General features: G+C 36.4%; 1 protein-coding gene across 1 annotated transcript; it reads right to left on the reverse strand.

Annotated features, from left to right (window-relative positions):
* Window positions 1-17,172: 17,172 nt before the first annotated feature.
* LOC112172082 (transcription factor MYB123) lies at window positions 17,173-18,439 on the reverse strand. Its single transcript, XM_024309257.2, has 3 exons — window positions 18,110-18,439; window positions 17,882-18,011; window positions 17,173-17,780 (listed from the first exon to the last, which is right to left on the reverse strand). The coding sequence occupies exons 1-3, from the start codon at window positions 18,240-18,242 to the stop codon at window positions 17,207-17,209; spliced, it is 837 nt and encodes a 278-aa protein (XP_024165025.1). The 5' UTR covers window positions 18,243-18,439; the 3' UTR covers window positions 17,173-17,206.
* Between the last annotated feature and the right edge of the window lie 6,306 nt (window positions 18,440-24,745).

The raw sequence follows: 24,745 nt of genomic DNA on the forward strand, positions 1-24,745 counted from the left end.
AGTGATGGGTTTTACTTTTATATAAATCACATCTGTTTTGTTTTTGGAGACTTTATGTCACGTATGTTGAGAATGAGAATTCCAGGTATATAATAAAGTTCACAACAGTCTGAACATCTCCAACAATTGCCGACTGATTTGGATTTTGTAGATGTGTTCCATCAAATACACGGCTCTCCCACCAATAACCAATTTGATCTATGTGGGGGTTGCCAGATTCCATGCACGAGCATTGTCCATTTGTTTTAGTTGTGGCTGAGGAATTAATACAGAATTGATCATAGCCAGCCGGCCTGAATCAACCAGATAAGTGGTTATTTAAAGCAGTAGTTAGTAGTTACTACTGCAGGGGGAACTTGCCCTGGAAGTAGTGTAGTAAATATGCACCTTTTACCTAGAACCTTGTTTCTCTTTATAGACTTATGACTGCAAACAGTAATAGGATGATGATGCAAAATATTATAGCAAGACCAACCACAGCACACCAACACAGAATTTTATAGAGGTTCGACAAAAACTTTGCCTACGTCCTCTGTGTGATCTCTCTTGAGAATCACTATCACTATGGAGATAACAACTTGATTACAAGTACTTATTGAAATCCCTATGCTAATCCCCAACCCCTTTGCTAGATCTCTCTATCACCCTTGGCTCTCCTTGTCCCTGTGTTTATATGTAGCTGAGATCTCTCTTTGATCTCTTCTCTAATCTGAGGACACATTATATGACCTCCCTGCAGCCCTATTTATAGATTATAGGTGCTGGTTACAAACATGTCACATTAGGATTCCTAAAACTATTAGAACAAGGAAAGAGAGCTAGCTTTCCTATTCCTAACTAGAATAGAACTTACTTTCCAGGTCTAAATCAATAGGAATAACTCTTCCTATTCCAAAACCCATTAGGATACTAGAAGAATTCCTGTGTGCACTAATCTTCATTTACCCATCTGGTTTTGCCTTGAATCCTAATCAATTTAGGCATATCAACGAGCCAAAATCACAACAATCTCCACCTTGGTAAGTTGATACCAAACTGATTGCTGCAACCTCCAGGATATCTTGTACTTCTTGAAGTAATCCTGAAACCTTCAAGAACCTTCACCTTGGCAAGACTTTTCTTGCCTCAACACACCTCAAGTGAGGAGGTGCTCCACCTCAATCTCAACATGCTGTAAGATCGAGCAGGTTCAAGTAACACTTGAACTCCTCCATGGCAATGGTCCTGGTCAAACAATCTAAGACATTCTCCCTTGAATGAACTTTCTCATTTGTTATCTTCCTTGAGTTGACCCAACCTTCGCTGCGATGACCACGAACATCAACGTGTTTCGTCTATGCTTGATACACTTAATTCCTTGTCAAATTGATGACCCCATTCTTCATCACAGCTTCTTGTTGAATTCCAAACTCACTCATTAATCCATTAAGCCATAATGCCTCTGCGGAAGCTTCTGTTAGTGCCATGCAATCTACTTCAGTGGTAGACAACATCGTAGTTGATTCCATAGTTGCTCTACAGTTTACTAAACCTTCATTACAAGTATAGATATAACTTGTTGCAGGTCTTCTCTTGTCTTAGTCTCCTGCCAAATCTGAACGCTCATGACCAATAATGCATGCTTGTTCTTGTTGTCTTTCAAACACAAATCCATGCTCCTTGGTGTCTCTCAAGTAATACAAAATCCACTTCACTGCTTGCCAGTGTCGTCTACCTAGATTCGCCATATACTTGGACATAATGCTCAATGCCTGAGCTAAACTTGGTCTTGTGCAGATTCTAGCGTACATAAGACATCCCACTACTCTTGCATAAGAAACATTCATCATCTCATCTAACTCCTTCGTAGATGATCTCTGCACACTCAACTGGAAGTGTACTACTGGTGGAGTAGACACAGGTTCATAAAACAGCCATATTTTTCCCGCTTCTATGTCCCTCCTTATCTTCACTTCTAGGATCTGTTGTGCAGTTTCTAGATCCTTTATGTCGAATTCCTTCCCTAGTTGTGTCTTTAACTTTGAAATTCTAGACATATCCTGACATGTAGTTAACACGTCACCTAAATAAAGTAGCAATAGTAAAACCATACTATCCTTGAACACATGATAATAAACGCAGCTATCCGTTGGTGAGATTTGGTCATAATTTACCTTTACTTTCTGCGAATACTCCTTGGCCAATACCCGAGCTTTGAATCTCGTGGCTTCCTTATCATGCATTCCTTCCTTTTTCCTATAAACCCACTTACAGCCAACCTGATTTCTTTCTTTAGTCTTAGGAACCGACTCCTGAACCAAGTCCTTCTGTATGGACTTCTTCATCTGTTCTAACATAGCTCCCATCCAACTTTCATGTACATCATTTGCTATAGCTTCCTGATACGTGGTTGGATCTCGTGGACTGAAACTTAGAGCATATTTGTCCAATGCTATGCTTCTCTGGAACTCCTGCCCAAGTGACTGATGAACCGAGTCGTAGGTTCGCAGTGCTAATTGCTCCACCTGAGCTTGTATTAATGACTGTTGTTGTTGCTCTAAGATTTCTTCCTCGATAACCCATTTATCATGCTCCACCTGTTCAATTTGCTTCACCTGAGCTGGAGTTTCTTCCATGATCCCTTTGGTTAGAGGAACTTCGGTTGCTTTCTCTACAACATCAATCTTCTTCTTCACCTCACTTGTCTTGACTTCATTGAACGACATTGTCTCCTCATCAAAAATGACATGTCTACTTAGAACCCTTTTCTTGCTGACAATATCCCATAACTTGTAGCCCTCTACTCCTTTCTCAATACCGAGAAATATGCACTTGCCTGACTTTGGCGTGACTTTGGTTTGCTCATTGTTGGAAATATGAGCATATGCGCTGCAACCAAACACCCTTAAGTTAGAATAGTCAACTGGTTCTCCAAACCATACCTCCTCTGCACACTTGAAGTCCAAGACTTTTGATGGTGACCAAGTAACACGCATGGTTAACTGCATCTACCCAAAACGTGTCCAGTAATCCTGCATGCAACCGCATGCTTCTTTCTCTCTCCAAGAGAGTTTTATTCATCCTTCTAGCAGCTCCGTTTTGTTGGAGATTCTCTTTCACCGTGAAGTGTCTTGTGATTCCTTCATCCTTGCAAAATTGTAAGAACCTTTTCATTCTATATTCACTGCCACCGTTACTTCTCAAATACTTGATTTTTCAGCCTGTTAGATTTTCTACTTCTGTTTTCCACTCCTTAAACTTGGTGAAAACCTCGGATTTCTCCCTCATAAAGTAGACCCAAATCTTCCTCAAAAAATCATCTAAAAAAGTAACAAAGTACTTGAAGCCTCCCATAGACCTTACTGGTGCCGGGCCCCATACATCTGAGTGAATATAATTCAGCAATCCTTTGCTTTTGTTCTCACAATTTTCTAACTTGAATGCCACCTTCTGCTTCCCAAGAGTACAATCCTTGCAGAAGTTCAGTTTGCAAACACTGACACCTTCTAGCTTACCTTTCTTGTGGAGTTCTTGCATTCATCTTTGACTCATGTGCCCAAGGCGATGATGCCATAGCTCAGTCTTGTCTGTTACCTCAGTAGACATTGCAACTCCACCTATTATTGTAATCCCTTGAAGCTTGTATAAGTTGTTAGGTTGAATGTCGCCCTTCATCACAACAAGTGATCCCTTGAGAACTTTGAGTCTTCCCTCTTCAAAGCGATACCTATATCCGGCCTTGTCCAAAGTACCCAAAGATATCAAGTTCTTCCTTAACTTAGGAATATATTTGACATTCTCCAGTGTTCTAACAACTTCATCATGCATTCTGATTTTCACTGATCCAATACCTAATATCCTACACGATGAGTCATCTCCCCTAAAAACCTCTCCACTGCTACTGTCCTCAAATGTGTCAAACCATTCTCGGATTGCACACATGTGGAATGTACAACCGGTATCCAAAATCCAATTTCTGAAAGCATTGGAGCTGGCTGCTACCACAAGGAGTTCACCGTCATCTTTATCTTGTTTGATGACTACATTGGCTGTGTTTGAACTCCCTACCATCGCCTCTGTTCTCATCTTCCCTTCTTTGCAGTTTCTTTTCAAGTGGTCGGTAGCACCACATTTGAAGCAACCTTTTTTGTATTTTTCCTTGGATTTTGATGTACCCTTGTTACCATATTTATCCTTCTTACTCGTCAACTGACCTGTCTCCTTGCCCTTGACATGAATGCCTCCTTCTTTAGAGCTTTCGGTCTCCCTACTCATCTTAAAATAAGATTGAATAGCTTCAGTAATCTCACCGTACTTGAGAGAATCCTTACCAGAAACGAGTCTGGTGATGAAGTGCTCGAATGAAGCTGGTAAAGCTCTTAGCAGCATAAGTGCTTTCTCCTCATCTTTATACCTCACATCCACCTTTGATAAATTGGCAACACAAATCTGAAATTTATTCAGATGATCCTGCAGATCCCCGCCTTCTTCCATCCGAAGACTATAGAGTTCGTCTTTCAAGAAGAGTTTATCCGCATCAACCTCTTTGACATTGTCCAATGTCTTACTGCTGTCCATATTCTCACCAATATGAACCTTACCCGCATAAACCTTCTTGCCCAGGTCTCTTTGCTGTTCATATTCTCACCGGCACTAGCCAATACATGAACCAATACATGATCAGCAAGATGTAGCTCTATAAAGCTCTTTGCCTTCTTGTCCATCTTCTGCCAAACCTTGTCTGCCATATCAGCTGCCTTATTCTCTATCCCGAGAATAGCCTCGTACAGACCTTGTAGAATCAGGACACTTTTCATCTTCCTCTGCCATAATGTGAAGTTATCCTTCCCATTCAACATAATGGGCATCACATTGCTGCCTGCGTCTGCCTTGTCATCTGCCATTTTAGAAACAACTTGAACCTGGCTGACTCTGATACCACTTTTAGTAAATATGCACCTTTTACCCAGAACCTTGTTTCTCTTTATAGACTTTTGACTGCAAACAGTAATAGGATGATGATGCAAAATATCACAGCAAGACCAACCACAGCACACCAACACAGAATTTTATAGAGGTTCGACAAAAACTTTGCCTACGTCCTCTGTGTGATCTCTCTTGAGAATCACTAGTACTATGGAGATAACAACTTGATTACAAGTACTTATTGAAATCCCTATGCTAATCCCCAACCCCTTTGCTAGATCTCTCTATCACCCTTGGCTCTCCCTGCCCCTGTGTTTATATGTAGCTGAGATCTCTCTTTGATCTCTTCTCTAATCTGAGGACACATTATGTGACCTCCCTGCAGCCCTATTTATAGATTATAGGTGCTGGTTACAAACATGTCACATTAGAATTCCTAAAACTATTAGAACAAGGAAAGAGAGCTAGCTTTCCTATTCCTAACTAGAATAGAACTTACTTTCCAGGTCTAAATCAATAGGAATAACTCTTCATATTCCAAAACCCATTAGGATACTAGAAGAATTAACCCATTAGGATACTAGAAGAATTCCTGTGTGCACTAATCTTCATTTACCCATCTGGTTTTGTCTTGAATCCTAATCAATTTAGGCATATCAACAAGCCAAATTCACAACAAGTAGAGCTCAGTGTTCATCAACAAAATATCTGGCCAAAATAAATAGAGGAAGTAAATAAAGATGGACCTGTTGTCCAGTTACGTACCAATCGAACTAAAATCATAGATTTAATTTTGTCAACGTACTGCATGTACACTACATAATTACTTATGCACAACTGGTTAATTATGTTAATTAATTACTACGTAGAACTTGAAACTAGTTATAAACAAAGCAAGCATTCGATTCTGAGATTAGAGGATTAAAGGAGGCCGGTGATAGGCCAGACCTTGTGGTGGACTTTTGAATAACCGTGGTAGCGGTGGCCTACCGGCGATGGCCCTGCAGACATCTTCTTTGAGCTCAGTTAGAAGGCAATACCATCGGCTAGTTCATGTATCCGAGGTTGTCTCTGTTACAATACTTGCGTTGGTCATAAGTCACCATTGTCAAATCTCAGGAACAGACCTGTACAAAAATTAAATTAGAATGTATTTGCACCGAAAATTTTCAAAAAAAATTAGATGTTTATAGAACCTCGTAGATAAGAGAACTGAAATTTAATTGTAAATGTAAATAAAACAAAAATAAGAGGATGAATTTGGAGAAAATCAAATGCGACTATGTTTTGGATTTCAATGAATTTCTTTCTGAGCGGATTTTAAATAGCAACTATGTTTGAAGATTTCCAGAAGGAAAAAAGAGAAAAATTCGACTGCTAGCTCTTTCTTATTGGAACTAGCATTAATTACCATTATTTCTGTAGGAACATGGTATAGCAGGCTAGCAGCAAATCGCCAGAGAGCCGAAGCCCCTTCTGACACACGAATCTGATTGAGGCCCAATCGGAGCTCGCCCACAACTCTATAGGTAAGTATCAATGGCCCATCAACTAGGTACCTGCCCATAGTCAAGGAGAAAATCTGCTCCAGATTCGGGCCCAGAGTGGACAATCACAAACAATAACCCTCGTCCAATAGTCTTTGTCTAACGAGTAACAAGTTTTCCGTATATGAAAACATTCATAGGACTTGGTTAAAAAAAAAAAAAAAAAATTCAACCTTTATCTGACAAACAATTGAAGACATGATTTTTATTTTTACTATGGACTGCAGGAGACTTTTAGGGCCTCTGATCGATTTGTTTTCTTGTCTTAGGCTTCATCATTTAGCCTGCGGATCAAATGAGCTAATGGAGACCCGTAAATTTAATAGGTAAAGGCCCGACCCGGCCAGCATAAAACCCCGCAAAGGCCCGCGTCGGTGGATAGAGAGCCGGATTTGGTTTAAGGGTTTAAAACCTTGCCCTGCCAGCCAAAGGCCTGCAAAATCCCGCCACACCCGGTCCGCAAAAGCTCTTAAATTAATATATATTATATAAAATTTTATATATATAGTTCGTTGATTATTCATACATTATTTCTCTCTATCAACTTCCTGATGAATAAAGGCTTAGATTCTTATAAAATCTTTGCAAAAGTTCCGCCATTCATAAACTACAAGATTCGCACCCGATTCCTCCTCTAGTTCTATTAAAGATATTACTAAAATTGATCACATTGATATATGCTTTATTAATTGTCATTTTTATCCATTACTATCAGATGGACATGGTCATTTATTCTCTTTTTCTGAAAAACATGCCTCGTAGAAAAACCAGAAAGCAAGTAAAGAAGAAACCACTCGAGTCCACAGAGAGGGAAATGAATTAAGTCAGCCAAATAGGTGATGGTGGATGAAGTGGTTAGAAGATAAAGATCATGTCGGATATTGATATCTTGCTGGTAAAATCACATATACGTCAACATTAAACCAGACAATAATACTGATTGTCTTAACAAGATTATTTATAACAATGCAACATAATAGAAGATTGGTCTGTACTGAATTTCTAAGTTTCGAGTTTTGAACTACCGAAGTCTCAATCCTAACCCAAAACAATATGATTCGCATCTGTCATCATAAAATAACCCACGCGCGTAAAATGAAAATTGAACTGGTATAATCCAAAAAGCATACATCATGAACATAATCAAAAGCGGAGATCATCACGTTAATGTTGCTAGTGCACAGAGCACACTGTGCATCTGGCCCCATTTGTCTTAGCAATAACCCGTTGAGTTCATGGAGAAAAGGAGTTGGATTGAGCTATATAGGAAGAATTGAGTAGGAAACATGTACAAGGAAATTGAGAACAGTTTTGCACCGGCCTCTTGCCTTGAACTGTCAGGTTAATTAAGAAAATAGCCTCTATCAACGGCTGTTTGTAAATAAAGCCTAGCTCGGCCCAGAGAAAATGAGGGCTACCCGGCCCTACCTGAAAAAGCCCGCAAGGCCTGCATTATATAGACGGGCTTAGATGCTGTGATTAACAAATGAAGCCCGGTTCGGCCCGGTTTAAACTCGCTATGAACGAGCCCGCCTGGTCCGTTGACGAGGCCTACCTTGTTTGTATGTGAGTTTCTGGAAGCATTTGGGTTTTGGTTGAAAAGTTTCGTTGATCGACTGATTGCAAGGTTAGACACTTGTGTATATATAATTGTATGTGTAACATGGAATCAAAATTAACTAAATCAATCATGCTTATGGGATAATTGAGTTTGATAGTCCTTCTATTCATATCTCTTCTGCCTATTTTGATGATCTTGGTGGAGTAACTCGGCAAAAAAGAATCTCTATTAGGCCTGATGATAGGCCAGGCTAGTTGTGTCTTTTAATATGTTTTCTTTGTTTCTGGGTCATTTTGACCCATTGCTTGCCAAAAAAAATAATATATATTAACTATATTAACCCTGCGACTGCATTTGAAAGTGAAACTAGTTACTAGTATGTGAATTTTTGAAATTAATCATTTGATTAATTAGAGTTTAACGCGTTTGGTAGTAATAATAACTTCGAATAGACCGTGTATATATAGTTATAAAATAAATTAGCTGCAGTAAAAATTACATTAACTAGCTGCAATAGCCACCTAGCTAGTCACTTGGAAATTGGTGCCAATAAAGCTTAATTAGCTAGAATTAACGTTTCATCAGTTATCAGCATAATTTTCAAAACCAGCTGTCCAGCATCGTGAACGAACACAAATGCGAGACGTCAAATAATGTGGCATTACTGAATCTGTCTTGCATTGATCTCATATGTATCAACATTTGTGGCGTGACAGATCTTCCATCTTGGAAATGAAAATAGGTAGAGACCTACATAGCTATAGATGCCAGAGAATCTTGTACATACCAGCAGAATATCAAGGTCAATCGATACATATAGCGTTGTTGTCTCCTACCAGAGTATCTTGGTCAGGACTTGCGTCATAAGCGTAACTTTTGGGACAGCCCACCACGTTGGTACCCAAAGAAAAACATTCAAGGTAGCTGGAGCGATTCTTCTCAAAAAAAAAAAAAAAAAAGGTAGCTGGAGAGACGTCACAGCCTAAACACTACTAAATAGGAGAGGTCCATCTCTCCCACATCCAAACTCCAAAGCAAGGTAAAATCCACTCTCGTTATGCCTATTTAATAAGGTCAACGACCTTTGTTAATGGATATTAACTCTTTTATATATCTATCTTTATGCTGTTAATAAAAATAAGGAAATTAACTTCGACACTATCATACTGGAGTAATTAAAATCTTACCGCTCGGTTTACTCTTTGACGCTTCGTGTAGTTCTCTTCACAAGTGACAAGAGGATTTAGTATCATAGCTCAGCATTTCAGCAACTCTCTCGTGCTTCTTATCTCATTGAGTACAACTACTTTAATTAACTCTTATTATTTTAATTAACCTGGTCGGGTTAGAAATTTCATTAGGACGTCGTTTGAAAATTGAAACCTTCTAAAGTAGTTGGACGGCAACACATCATCATCGATCTAATTGGACACACACACACACACACACACATATATATATATATATATATATATATATATTTAGCTTTGATGATCAGCTTAATCATTTAACCCTACCTTTTCTTCTTCATATTGCCGTTTCTGACTTTCTGTTGCTCAAGCTTCACCAATTGGAAATTTGGAACCCTACTTGTTATTAACTGGTGTGGGATCGACTTATGGTACTTGGACGTGACAGACTTCAATAGGTGACGGATCAGGGCAGCACCATAGTGGTTCATTTTCAAAACTCAGACAAAAACGACCTTCAAAATCAATAATACAACAACAATAACAATAATGGTCCTTTAGTTTCTCCTGGATCTGCAAAGAGTCAAAGACTATATATGAATCATATCTCAATGTTCTGGTTAATCATGGTTCAGCTTCACAAATATTTGCATAAATAATTAGGGTACTTCACGATCACGCGTTAATTAGTTCAAACATCAATCATCGATTGTCTAGGAACTTAGGAAATTTAATTAAATAAGTCTTCACAATGGTCAATACGTACAGCATTTGAAATTAGTTGTAAAGAAAGCAAGGATTGAATTGTGAGAATAGAAGCTAATGAAAGGCTGAAAGCCTGAAAGCAGGAGAGATTATTCAGTGCACCGCCGTGCACTTGCACCAACATAAATGAATGGTTAGATTGCATTAAAAACACTTTTTGTTTATTAAAAATAAAGTTGATAATAAATATCAAGGATTGAGATTATTTTATAAGGGTTGGGTCACTTACACCGTCGGTGTATAGAATAATTTCCATGAAAGCAGCCACTTATAAACTATTTATTAAATAGTGTAAATTTTTTAATATGCTATTTTTACATTTTGTTATACTCAACTTATTTGTTAGATGGGGCCAGAAATAACAGCTTTTTTTAAAATAAATAAAAACTTCATAGATGAACAACATATAGAAGACAGCTCTGGGACGAAGACAATCTCAAGTAACTACTGCCTGCTTAATCAACAACTCAATTTATTAAAATTTTAACTGTCAATTTTATGTTTTCTTCCTTTGAATTTTCCAATATGTCATTGTGATATTGACTGCTTGAGTTTTCTTTCTTATGATGACGTACATCACGAGGCTAGGAATTTCATAAATTAAACAAAAATCACAAGGTACTGAAGGGCCAAGAAAGCTACTGCGTTCTGTATTGTGAGATGGTTCTCATCTGCCCTTCCATTACATTTGACATATATGAAACTTACCAGCTTGCTGCTAGAATGTTAGGTACTAATGCAACTTAATTAATTGGTTAAAATTCTACATATTCATATATAACTGTGCACGCATATGCATTATTGGAGGAGATGAATTAACCTGTAACAATTGTTTGAATGAGTTTAGCATGTATGTGGGATTGAAAACGATGTGCAAGACTCTGCAGGCCGCTGAACATTTTTCTCCCCGAAGACCGGGGCTTTATGACCTAAGATCGATCATGTTTGTGTGTTTCTAGAAGCATTTGGTTTTTGGTAGGAAGGTTTTACCTCATGTACATTGACTAGCTTCTAAGGGTTTGACATTGTTTATTGTATATGTAAGTTTCTAAGGTTTTGCCTAATTTCACATTAAGTATTGAAAGAGGTCGGTCAATGTTTTTGATTAATTAGCATAAGTTAATAGATGTTTGCTCACTTAAAGAAATTTTTTAAGAGACTGTGAGAGAAACTGAATCTGACGGCTGAAACAGTTTCAAATTATTATAATTTTGGTTTTAAAATTTAATATATGTAGTTGAGATGCATTTATCCAACATAATCTCATAAAATTGTCTCTTACGTGAGTAAGACTGTAAGTGAATATAATCACTGTTATTGTGAAAGTGAATTTGGTATGCAGAAGAAATCAACATTAATGAATTGTTGAAAATAATTCCTTGATTAATTCGTACGTATTCAATATGTTTGACATCACTTACTTCGTAGAGTAAAACAAAACTAATTGGTTAAAGTGCGTACAAATTACATTAACTACAATAGTATTATGAACGAACACAAAAAAAAGTCAAATAACGTGGTTTACTGATTCTAGGCTGCATATTGAGGTCAATAAGCAGACCTATTATAATTTCTTGCGTGACAGATCTTCTCTTTTCGAAAAGACCTGCACTGGTATATAAATATATACATGGATCTTTTTATGACAATCTTAGGCTCCAACTAATGCAAACCCACATTTGTTTCCCATTTGGGGTCATTGAGGGCAACTTCTTTAATTAATCAACTCTTTTAAGCTTATATATTATATATAGCCTGGGTTAGGAACACAGACGACGTCATTTGAGAATAGAAACCTTCTAAAAGTAGTTGGACTACCACATCGATCTATATATTTAATTGCATATATATCAAATCTACTGCAGCTTAGATCAGCTTAATTTGTATTATTGTATAATCTTAATTATGTACGTGTTGTTGTATAATTGAAACCCTCGCTTTCTCGTTCATGTTGCTATCCCGTTGCTCAATTGCAGATTGCAAAACCTAGCTAGAGATTATTAGCTGGCGTGGAACACATGGTACGACAGGTACGTGTAACAGATTTCAGTTTGAGTGAACGGGCACATTACCTGTTTTGTCATAAAAAAAAATTAGATAAATTAAAAGTAAAATTTACACTCTTCATTTTACGGTCTATATTTTTTATTTAATTTTTTAATAATTTAATTTTTGTCTTTACTAACTTAATTTTTATCTTTCTATAAACATTTTAACCAAAAAAAGAAATAAAGAATGTAGATTTCACCTTTTCTATTGGATCCGCCAGATCATCATGATTAATCTTAGACAAATAGCTAGGGACGGCCGGACAGGAACTCAAACAGTCAAACTTTTTGGTCATCACTTATTGATCCTTAAATCATTGAGAAAAGGAAAGAACTGAAAAGTTAAATTAAAGAAAACCCCCAAAGAATATGAGAAATGGCAGAAATTATGGGTAAACCATGATGGAACAAAATGAAATACTTCAACCATACTTTTTAGCATGCTCCTAAGACATAGATATCTCACTTCTCTGATACTCTTAAATATGAGCAAAAAGAAAATGGCTCATGGTAATTCCAAGTGCATTAACTAAATTAATCATCTATTCAAAATTAGTGGTCAATAACTTTGAATTTTGAAAGATATTTCTTCACCCACCTCAAAGTTGAATATGATGGATCAAACGGTGAAAAAGGGAAAATAATTAGATTGAGTAGGGGAAACCCTTACCTACTCCTCCCCTTCTAGCTACCAGCATTTCAAAGCACAAATCACACTTAAATAGTCTCTCTTTTTTTTCTTTGCTAGAAAAAACAAAACTAATCTCTCTTGTTTTCTTTTATGTTTGTGTTGTATCTGTACTTAAAAATAGATTCAAACTTCATATATGTAGTAGCCGCGTCTTGTAGTATGAGTTTGTAACCGTGGTGTTCACCTGGTCAGTTGTTGATTAAAGAATTTATGCTCAACAACCCTTAGATTTACATCCAATGGTGGAAAACAAAACACCCAAACTTAATAATAATTCTCTCTGCTCTTAGATTTACATCCAATGGTAGTTGAGCATTATTTTCTTAATCAATAACTGATCAGGTGAACATTTTCGGAGTTTGTAATCAAGTAGAATATTAAAATGATTGACTGCGTGAATGAAACATATGTAGTTAAAGAAAGTGCATAATTTGTTGAATTTAATAATTTTATGAAGTAGCACTAAACATGCCTATAAACAATCTAGTTAGAAGGGCTACTTTATTGGGATTTCTTCTAATGAGGATCACTAAAATGAGAATTAGTTGAGAATTTTCTAATCAATTATTTCGAATGCTCAATTTTTTATTACATTACAACAAATAAATCGTTAAAAGTTTATGGATACATGAATAGATCACTTCTGAAAAACTTATGTGAAATTGTTAATCATTAAGGTACCGAACTAGATCAAATCTATAAACAAACCAAATCTGTCAAACATGAACTGTTCATGTTCATAAGTGATAAATCACGATTAGGAGTGTTTTAACGATTTTCAATTTGGTTGAAAAATTGCATAAATGATATACACATAAATATCTAAATATTTAACAATTGATTTACGAAAATGTGATCGAAAAATAGATCTCACACAAAAGTCCGTAAATACTTCTCATTGGAATGGCTCCCTCACTTCATATAATATCATAAACTCAAATATATTGTAGAACGACTTCAAAATATTCTTCACATAAAGATATAAAAAAAATTCGTTTTAAAAAAAATTATTTTCAAGAAAAAAAAGATAAAAAAAATTTAAGTAGATCGAGGACAAGTGATTAATGCTCATGTATATGGTTCGCACACTTGGCATATAAAGACCCGATATATGTTGTCACATCATCAAATAAGAATAAGATATATTTTTGGTTACAATAAGAACAAGATATATTGATCACATGCATTGGTACCATTTCTCGTGAAATTGATTTCCACATAAAAACTTTTATTGTGGCAATCATAACGAAGTTTGCAAACATCATCGATGTCATCGATCACATTACACACGCTTCATAGCCCTTTAGCGATATATTTTTAATTTGAAAATACCTAATTGTTATTATTGCCTCGCCTTGTTGGGTTTTTATAGGTTGACATGGTGCAAAAGTTGAAACAAGTCGTTTTAATTAATCAGATGACGTAAGCGAAACAGACTACCCTCAAATTATTGGTCTCCGCTACCCTCAAATTATTGGTCTCCGTATAGAAAGCAAACAACTTTGCACTAGACAACGCTAGTGACCTGATTTCATCAAAATAAAAAAGGCTAGTGACCTGATATTAAAGATGAATTACCGATGTATGAACTGTCATGTCATTAGGTTCATTAACCAGATACCGTTGGTGTCGATAACAGTTGAATTGAAGCTTTCAATTGTCACGATACAGGAAAACGATGCATTCGGCGATTCAATTGAGAAATAAAATTCTTCTAATAATACAAGCAAAATTAATCGCTATACATTAAGTTTTTATAATCACAATGGAGACAAAAATTGATGTATTTAGAAGAATGCAATTCTTTCTTGAATTTAGAACATACATATACAATGCATGTAAACTGTGAAGTTATTGTAGCATGATGAAGATTGTGAAGGGCGAGACATGGAGTGATTGGATTGGCGTTGTCTAATATATTTTAGTAGAACATTTAACTTGAGAATGAAATAAAAGTACAATGTAAGAGCATCTTTATAATCACAATGGAGACAAAAATTGATGTATTTAGAAGAATGCAATTCTTTCTGAAATTTAGAACATACATATACAATGCATGTGAATTGTGAAGTTATTGTAGCATGATGAAGATTGTGAAAGGGGAGAAAGGGAGTGATTGGATTGGCGTTGTCTAATATATTTTAGTAGAACATTTAACTTGAGAATGGAATATTATATGGAATTTTATAAAAGTACGATGCAAGAACATCTTTAGCAGACTATCTATTTTGACTCTTTAACTATTTTAGAGAGCACGTTTAGCTTTTTATCTATTTTAGCAACTGCATTAGACTCCTAAATAACTTTCCATTATAACTTTTAGTTATCTCGCTCCTAAATATAGAGACCGAGATAAGACTCTCTATAATTTAAAACATTCATTTTAAGTTATTTTATGTAATTTTTAAATACATTTAAACTATTTAATCTTCATTTAAAAAATAATATAAATTCAAAACTAGCTAAAATAAAAAACACTAATGCAGAAGTCAGTGGCATAGCTAGAAACATGAACTAGGAGGGTCAGGATTCATATTTTAACGATTAAACAAAAATAAAATTTTTATCAAATAACATAAAATTTATACACTAATTGAGACAAATTTTTTTTTTAATATTTCAGTTTATATATCATTCTTTTGATATAAGAAAAATCACAGATCATTACAATACTTAAATATAACAAATTTCTCTAAACCAATTATAAATGTTCACGACGATTGCTCTTATTTTGATATATATATATATATATATATATATATATATGTAATCATTATCAATATAAAAAACAATCTAATATATTTTTCTCAATATATGTAATCAGGCATTCATCCACACATCTCACATTTGGTTTCGCAAATCATTTTCTATAATCTTTATGGAAGAATAAATTAAATTCATTAATCTCTAAAATTTATGAACTATGCAGAAAGTTAAAGAAATTCTTTAATTTTAATTGAATTGAAGTAATTAACAATTTAAAATAAAGCTTACTCTCTAGTTATATCAAAATCTTTGCCGAAAATTAGAAAAGACATGATGAACTCTTTGATCATATAAAGAGATGCAAGCGTGGAAAAATGATTAGGAGATAAACAAAAAAAAAGTAAAAAATCTAAACATATACGGGATGATAATTGATTGGTTGATCAATGAATAAAATATAGTAAGAAATTTAAAAAATGGTGAGGTTGTGCAGTTGTCCAAGCTGTGGGCCAAAACTGTTCGACATTGTTTTGTCTTCTCTGTCAGAAGGGTCAAACAACATAATTAAAGTCTATAACATTCCAACCAATTAGGGATTATTTCAAAATATTGAGAAGGGTCAAATGACCTTCTCGCCCTAGTGTGTTTATGCCATTGGCACAAGTATTTCTAAAGTGGCTAGCTAAAATGACTTTTTAGTTATTTGGCTAAAATTTGACTCAAAAATGGCTAGCATTACTAAAGATGCTCTAACAATGCCAATGAGTGTCTAAGTTATATAATATACAAATCAGCCAACAAAAAAAAAGTGTTATATAATATATAAATTGAATCCAAATTGTTTTATAAATACTCTTCTCTTAATTATATAGCATGGGTAGATGAGTATCATGAGCAGCACTGTTCAGTTTTGATCGTGATGAGAGCAAGTGAGGAATTCGATCACTCTTCTAAAGTTCTCGCATTAATAATATTAAACTCTAGTAACAATAATTTGATTAGAATTGTTCACGATTGAGAAAAAATATTTTATGGTCTCTGATCATAGTACACGTAGTGATATAGGTTAATGTTATCGGTTCATATGACATGTACTTGTTGCTGATTGATTTTCTTAATTTAATTTTACTTGATTTTCTTAATTTAATTTTACTTTTCACCTCTTGCAATGGTTCCCACCAAACTTGAGTGATATTATTGGCTCAGACCACCACATGACAGTGCTAAGTGGTAATTCAAACCCATAGAATAACATACTCTTGAACTCTACATGATCTTATTAGTTCGGACTACACATTCGATCAATTGACTACATATAATTTATGATCACATATTCTTGGATTTGATATCAAATACTATAAGATTAATGCTATGTTTTGGTGTTTTAATCTCAATCTTTAATATTCAATTGAATTATACGTGACCCTTAATAGTCAATCTCAACTCTTACTAGAAATAATTGAATCACATGTGTGCTCATAAAAGAGTTCAGTAGGTACTAGTAAAAGTAACTTACTAATCAGAAGAACTAAATTCCAAAAAGTCACTTATTTATGTAATTAAGCTAGAGGACATATAAATTTGAAGATTAAAATACGAGCTCACTATTAAGTGATATTTTTTGTGACAATGTTAATTTCTAGAATAAAATCTCTCGGATTCAAAAACCCATCTCAATTACAGAGGAATAAGAATCGTACGTACCGATTTTTGATTTTGTTTAGCCTCACTTTTATTGTTTACATATTAGTAACTTGTGTGACATTATAACCTATTTACCATAAATTTAAAGATTAGATACTATTTTCTTGGCCCAGCCAGTCATCAGAGTCCAGCAAAAATGCCAAGGAATCTAAATCCAATGAAGCACCATATTTCTCAAGATCACAGTTATCATTTCCTGTCCAATCATTGAGCATTCCATCATCTAATGGAATATCGTAGCCTCCCATAGCATCTTCATCCTCACCAGCAGCTGCTTGAAATCCATTGCAGCCAAAGTTCATTGCATCTGTCCCCTGAATGTGTACTTCTGTATTTGCTGCGTCTTCAGGAAGTGAACTTACCGACTGGGTTTGAGGAACTCGAAGATCTAATGGGCTTGTGGTTGTTGAGTAATCATCGATTAGAAGTGGGAGTGATGGGACTAGCATTCTGGTTAACCTAGTGGCCTTGGTTCTTATTACTTGAGGTTGAGTGGCTGTGGCTGATGGCGTTCTGGGCCTGAATTTGGTCGGAGCGGGAGATGTTTCCTTGGATGATCCCGAATGCGATTCGGGTTTAGCTTTCTTCACCAGAGTGGTGTTCCAGTAATTTTTGATTTCATTGTCTGTTCGCCCCGGTAGCCTTCCAGCTATTAGAGACCATCTATAACATAACCAAAGTAGAAACTTTAATTGATAGGAGGAAGGAGAGGGGGGGCCAACAACAATAACAATTTTGAGTTGTGAGAGGGCTGTAGTTTTTACCTGTTGCCAAGAAGATTATGGAGTCTGATAATGAGTTCTTCTTCATCCCCGGATATATTACCTCTCTTTATGTCTGGCCTCAGATAGTTTAACCATCTCAGTCTACAGCTCTTACCACATCTCTTCAAACCTGCATTAAAAATAGAGTGAAGACAGAGTAAGAGGAGCAAAAGCAGAAGTGAAAAGAGAGCGGATCGAAACAGAGAGAAGAACAGACTGGGTACAAACCAGCTCTCTTTGGGAGGTTTCTCCATTTGCCTTCTCCATGGGCTTTGATGTAAGACGTTAGTACTTTATCTTCCAAGGCAGTCCAAGCTCCTCTGTTAAGTCCTTCCTTGGAGCAGCATGGACTCCTCCCCATTTCCCTCTCTCTATCCGTATCTCTATCTCTCTTGTGAAAGAAAAAGGGAAGGACTCCTGCCCTTTATTTATAGACCACGCCAAGCAAGGAAGAATGGTACCGAAGTAGGAAAGCAAATATTACTGAAAACTTTGGTGTTTGTTTTGGCATTTGAGGTGGCAGATGGTGTTAACAAGGAACTATTGTTTTGTGCCAATGTGGTTGGAAGGATTTGGTATTCCAAGCTTTATAAGGATTTGAATTTTCTTCACTTGGGCCAATGATTTCAGAATCTCAGCTCTTGAATGAGGTAACGTGTTGTATTGTGTTTGTGTCTTTGCGGTAGGCGGCAGCACAATAGTACACGCAATTTGTGCCCATATTGTAGGAACTCCGCACCTAGTAGCTAGCTCAAAAGTTTTTTTTACCTCTCAAAATATTTTCAGTGAAACAGAATCATATACCTAATACTGTTATCTTTGGTTGATTTTATACTTGTGTATAAAACAACAATGGCAAAATGTAACGATTTCAGTTCTATGTGGACAAAAATGCTCTCGTCAGTGATGCAGAGTATAAGAGTGTGCTTTATTTAGGTCAAATTTACAAAGCAAGATTGCCCTATTCGACTCCCTTAGAGCAAGTCCACCGGTTCCTCTTTGACTGGGCAAGAAAAAAAATCTCTTCCACCAACAGAAGCTTGACCGGGCAAAGGATGAACTTTCTTGACTTCGGTCAAGAAAAAAGGCAAGAGGATGACATTTTCCATGCCCAGCCAAGGCCTGTGCCAGCTCGGCCCACACCCAAACGTGGGTGACGTCTGTGGAGAGAGAAGAGGTGAGGTGACCTCGGGGGCAGCAGCAAGCAGAAACAGCAAGTAGACATGCCTGGGGTTGCTTCGATCTCGGCCTGGGGGCAGCGTCTGGGCGGGCTGACGCCACGGAGCAGCCGGACGAGGTGAGGCTACCGCGGGGGGGGGCCAAGGGCTAGAGGATGGAGAAAAATCAGGGTCGGGTCGGACGAAACCCGCCAGGTCTGGGGGCGCGCGAGAGAGAGAGAACTGGAGGGGGGGATGAAAAAAGAAAAATTTTCGTCCTTTGAAACAAATTAGAATTTTTTTTTTTTTGCTATTTATAGAAAATTTTCAGATTTTCAAAAATTCATACGAACTCCGAATATTGCGTTCCATGTATGCACGAGATCGTATCGACGAGCTCTACAACTTTCATGAAGGAAATTTTGCCAAATTCCTACCGTATAAAAAGTCAATTTTCACGACTCCCTAAATAACCTAAAAATGGATTAACAGTCTTGACTGGTCAAGAAAAAAATGGTGTAAATCCATGTCCAGTGGCAGTGAACAGTATCTTGACTGGTCGAATTCTTGACTTCTCGACCTTGACATTTCTTGACTACGGTTGAACTTGCTCTTAGATAGGTTCGGCCTTAGGTAGAGAATCAAACTCGCTAGAATACAAGCGCCAAGTTATGAGGCTTGTTCGGAAAACAGAGGAGCCCACGGCATTAACCAACTAAAACACTTATCCACGTAAAAAAAAAAAAGTAACGGAACAATCCCATGCAATCTCAATGCTCACTTAAATGTTATGAATTTGGATATTGACCACGAAAACAACATTTTCAATTTTATTTGAACATCAAAGATTGTTTCGCAAACATTATACTGTTGTCCAATTAAGGTTAAGTTTTTTCGTTTGTTTGCAAGGTAAGGATAAGCCTGCTAGTGGTAGTACGTAATAGGTGGTAGAAATTTGTTCTTACACTTGAAGTATAGAAAGATTAATTTTTTTTTCACTTTTTTTTTCCTTTTAGTTTAGGGTTTCACCGTTTGTATTCATGTACAACATGTAATTAAATAATGTTGATTTTTGCATAAGCACAAAATTAATGCTAAAATGTGAACTGCGGATCTGCTCTCTTAAGTCTTAACACACCAAGTCGTGCCTGTTTATAAAATGCCATATGAGGTCTAAGACGTAACCCGAACTCCATCTCCCTCACAATTAGCACTAATATAGGTTTTCAATAAGATGCCGAGTCTATAAGACTAGCTACTTACTGCGTACAAGCGTGATTCATTTTCTCCAAGACCATAGGGTCCATGTGTCATTTAAAAAAGGATGAGATTTGTTTTGAAACCCAAGGGGATTTGGTTTCAATATTGGGGGAGAAGTTTGCTCCACAGAAACAATTAAATGTCTCGAGTTTTGAATATTCATGCTGATTGATTAACCAAAGGTCAGAACACCTTTGATGACTTTTTTTTTTTTTAATTTTGCCCCACACACGAAATCGTACTTAAGATAAGTAGTGTCGTGCTAAACAATGGGAAGGTCTAGTTATAAGTGTATATCATCACGGGCTGCTTCTTAGAATTGTAGGCGGCTCTGAACAGTCTCTCCTTTAGAATCCCAGATGTTTTAACGGCATTTGTAATTCTATGATGACCAAGTGAATCAGCTATGACAAAGGGATGATGGCATGAACACCTTTGATGACTTGCCTACAAGAAAGTTACACAATTATAGATCTTTTGCACTATGAAATTAAGATCTACAAAAAAGCCGCATAAATGCTCAAAAATATTTCTTTAGCTTTAATTTTTTTTTTTTTTTAAACCTCACCTCTTCCATCTTTGACAGGATTAAAATAAATCATTGTCTTACCTGTTGAGAATATATACATCTTACTTTACCATCACTTACCATTACCATCACACCAAATACACTCACCCTCCGCCTATATCTAGTTTCGAACTTTCGATCTTTAGAATAAGTGAATAACTGATATTTGCAATGCTTTCTCTTCGTACAGAAAATAGCCCTAAAAAGACCAGAAATATTCGAATTGCCAACATGACTAGGGGTGACTCACCAATCAAGAGATGCCACGTCCTAACAAAACTACCTGTTCTCTTCTTCTGTCAGGAATCCAAAGGGTTGCTGTTCAAAATATGACAAACAATACAAAAAATGGCAGCTCCTTTAATTTATGTTACTGCAGGTTACCACCTTACCACGTCCAGGTTCAGATTATTAGAGAAGCCATCGGAAAAGAGAAAGTAATCCAAGCATATATGACGGGTTTTTCCTTAATTTGTCGATCTTAATGGTCATGCATGACTGGTACAACTTTTGTTTTGTTCTTTTTCTTTTTTTCTTTTTGGCATTAACTTTTGTTTTGTTTTTACTTCTAGATCATACAATGAATAATTTATTAGATAAATCTCACAAAAGTCCCACTCAAAACTTTTCATCCAATTAGTTATAAATCAGATACTCTAAATATTGTATACTCTAAATATCCACTCAAAACTTTTTTTTTTTTTTTTGACAAAGTGAACCAAACTTTCATTAAAGAAAAAGGAATATTACAACAGAAGCCCAAGAAAGGGCTGAAAAACACAAAAGAAACAACAAGAAATTAACAAGGCCCACTCCAAGAACAAGCTCCAGTCCAGAAGCCTCCATGTCGGTAGACACCGCCACAAGAGGAACACAACCCCGCAGAAGCAGGTAGCAGAGCCAGCCAATCCTTCCAAAGGAACACGCCGATAAGACCAGGATCCAACACCGAGAGGCACCTAACTCGTCCCTCCGACTATCACTGGGTAGTCCGAAGTAAACAAGCACCGAAAAGAACACAAAGAACCACGGAGAGGTAGTATAAGCAGGAACCACAAGGGTAAACTGCTCGGGGGAAAACTGCGGAACAAAGCCGCTAAGGGTAACGCTCCGAAGAGCGAAAGTAGTGATAGTGATTGAAGACGAAGATACATCGGTGGAATCGGTGGTACTTAGAAACATGTAAAGGGATGGATGGTGGACAAGAGACAGAGAAGAGATGAAGAAGATGGAGAATAAGTGGAGGAACAACAAGAGAGAAAGGAACTGGGAAGAGTGAAGGAAGGGTGGAGAGTGATGGAAAGAAAGATAGGGAGGGTAGCAGACAAGGAGGAAAGAAGACAGAGGGACCATAACAAAGACAACAAGAGGAAACAAAACAACACACAGAAGAAAAACTAGCCGAAAGAGGCAAGAAGCCTCAGATCTGGGATAGATCCCAGGGAAAATTGCCCATGGCGGGCAGAAGGAAAGGCCACCGACTCTCAACGCTGTAGAGAGGAAACCCAGAGCGAGGGGTTACGTGCTATACTTGATAGCCTTGAATTGAGAGAAAAATTGCTACCCTTTCCCTCAAAACTTTAGATATCATGAATTGTAACCAAATTGTCTCATGTAATAATCAATCTATTGTTCTAAAAAGGTAGCGAGTTATAAAACATCACACTCTCGGATATATATAAAAAAAAGATAGTACTATATATACACTCTTGCGTTTGTGAGATTATAGATATCTAAAATGGGGTTTTAAAGGCCATTACAATAAATTGACTGATTGATGTCGTTGATCCATGATGCTAATTAGTTACTGCCAAACACATTTATTCCTGTTAATTAGTAGCCACAGCCCATCGGCCTAAAACGAGTATATTTCTATATCTTTCTCATGTAAGTTCACTCCATCTCAAAACCATTTCAAACTGTATATTGATACATTTTGATTGCATAGGACTTCTTTTTATTTTATTTCTTGTTGAAATACTATGGATCCAAATTAACAATGAGACAACTCTGAGTATCCGGCAAGTAAATGTTGGCTAGGATATTGATTTTAAACACCTGACTATATATATATATATATATATATATATATATATATATATCTTAGATGAGAAAAAACGTGTTATTACTAATACTGAGCAAAGTTAATTGGATTACATGCATGAATATTATTTCTCTAGATCTGTCACTTTATTTTGTCTAAATTATTAACAAGATAAAAAAAAATTAATGAATTTTCGATGGGTTTTCGAAAACAAAAAAATGTCATTATCAATGAGTGAAGTGGACTACTACTGTACCGTGAACTGTAATCTACGTATGAAAGGGTGGTGCTAGCGATGGCTTTCTTCAGTTCTTGGGTTCTCTCTAACTTTCAAAGCCTTCATACTGTGTTTGAGACTTGTAGCTAGCTGAGTGATCGAGTAAGGTGCATATATACCATCAGCATATGCTTCTTCTTTTCTCAGCGACCACCTTATAATTACAAATTTGCACTACTATTTTAGATTAATTAATTACATAGATATCAGATTAATTTAGGGAAAAAATTACAAACAGTACCCAACTTATGGGCCACTCCGAATTTCTATACCCAAGCTTCTGAAACTATCACAATGGAATTTCTATATCATGTCACGTGGCATTTTCTTAGGGGTAAAACCGACCCTCTGTCTTTACCTCCAGGGAAAAAAATACAAATAGTACCCAACCTATGACCGACTCTGAATTTCTATACCCAAATTTTCAAAAATTATCACAATGGTATCCAGGTTATCTAGCCCGACCTAACATATGTACCCGCGTCCCACCCAGCGCCCTGCGCCTACGTAGCCCACCCATGCCCAAGATGATGGGAGGAAGAAGAAAATGAAGAGAGTTTGAGGAAGAAGAAGAAATCTAGTGAAAGGACGAGAATACCCCTCAAAGTTTGACAGTTGACTAACTCCGTAACGGCCAACAGTGTTCTAGGTACTAAAGTTGGGTCGGGGTCCGAACTTTAGGTACCAAAGTGATAGTTTTGGAAACTTAGGTACAGAAATTCGGAGTCAACCATAGTTTGGGTACTGTTTGTATTTTTTTCCCATTAATTTAGCTCAAAGTGCTCTTTTTCTTTTGGGCAGTGAAATGATATTTTTAAGGGTTATTATGATGGGTAGGTCTAAATTTTCTTGAATCGCACAAAATAGTACCCTAACTTTCAAAGTGATCAATTAGATACGTGAACTTAGTCAACTTACAAAAACGTTTCACTTGGGTACTTCCCTCAAATCTCCATCCACTCTCCATTAAAATTGAGGGCAAAACAGACATTTCACATACTTTTCTTTTTCTTTTTCTTTAAAATCCTTCAAGCAAACAAAAAAAGAAACAAAACAATATGTGAGGCCAATTTTACTCTTTGTGTGTGTGTAGATATACGAGGCATTTTCTAGAAATGATCTTTTTGCTTTTAAAATTTGAGAACTTTTACCATTTTCTATTAGTGTATGACCTAATCGGCTAATTCAAATATTTTAACTGTCAATCTTTTAGATTCCTATGCAAAACTTGTGTCTACAAAAAATCAATTTGTGATAATTCAACAAATTTGCACTCTCAACAAATTCCTATGCATATCCGATCCTTTCCTTTTGCACTCTTCGCAGAAATCAAATTTGTGAGAACTCAACAAAGACCATACACAAGCTTGTCATAGTTGTGCCTAACATCTAAATCTCCTGCACATACGATTTGATTTTGGCTTCGTCAATCAATTTTCAACGATTTATTGGTTCATTGGTTTGGTGGCTTAAATATCGATCACGGGGCAGCTGGCTTTAGCTAATAGCTATGTTGTACATTTCCTTTATTCCACAGTTGAATCCGTCCGATTCTTAA

Source organism: Rosa chinensis, chromosome 6, assembly GCF_002994745.2.
Source record: "Rosa chinensis cultivar Old Blush chromosome 6, RchiOBHm-V2, whole genome shotgun sequence".
Lineage (NCBI taxonomy): Eukaryota > Viridiplantae > Streptophyta > Magnoliopsida > Rosales > Rosaceae > Rosa > Rosa chinensis.

Bases quoted from the DNA above. Each gene is read 5' to 3' on its own strand.
- LOC112172082 (XM_024309257.2), bottom strand. From the start codon at position 18,242: ATGGGGAGGAGTCCATGCTGCTCCAAGGAAGGACTTAACAGAGGAGCT. The intron at 18,012-18,109 runs GTTTGTACCCAG...TTTTTAATGCAG, and splicing joins AAACCTCCCAAAGAGAGCTG to GTTTGAAGAGATGTGGTAAG. The intron at 17,781-17,881 runs GTAAAAACTACA...GTTATGTTATAG, and splicing joins CATAATCTTCTTGGCAACAG to ATGGTCTCTAATAGCTGGAA.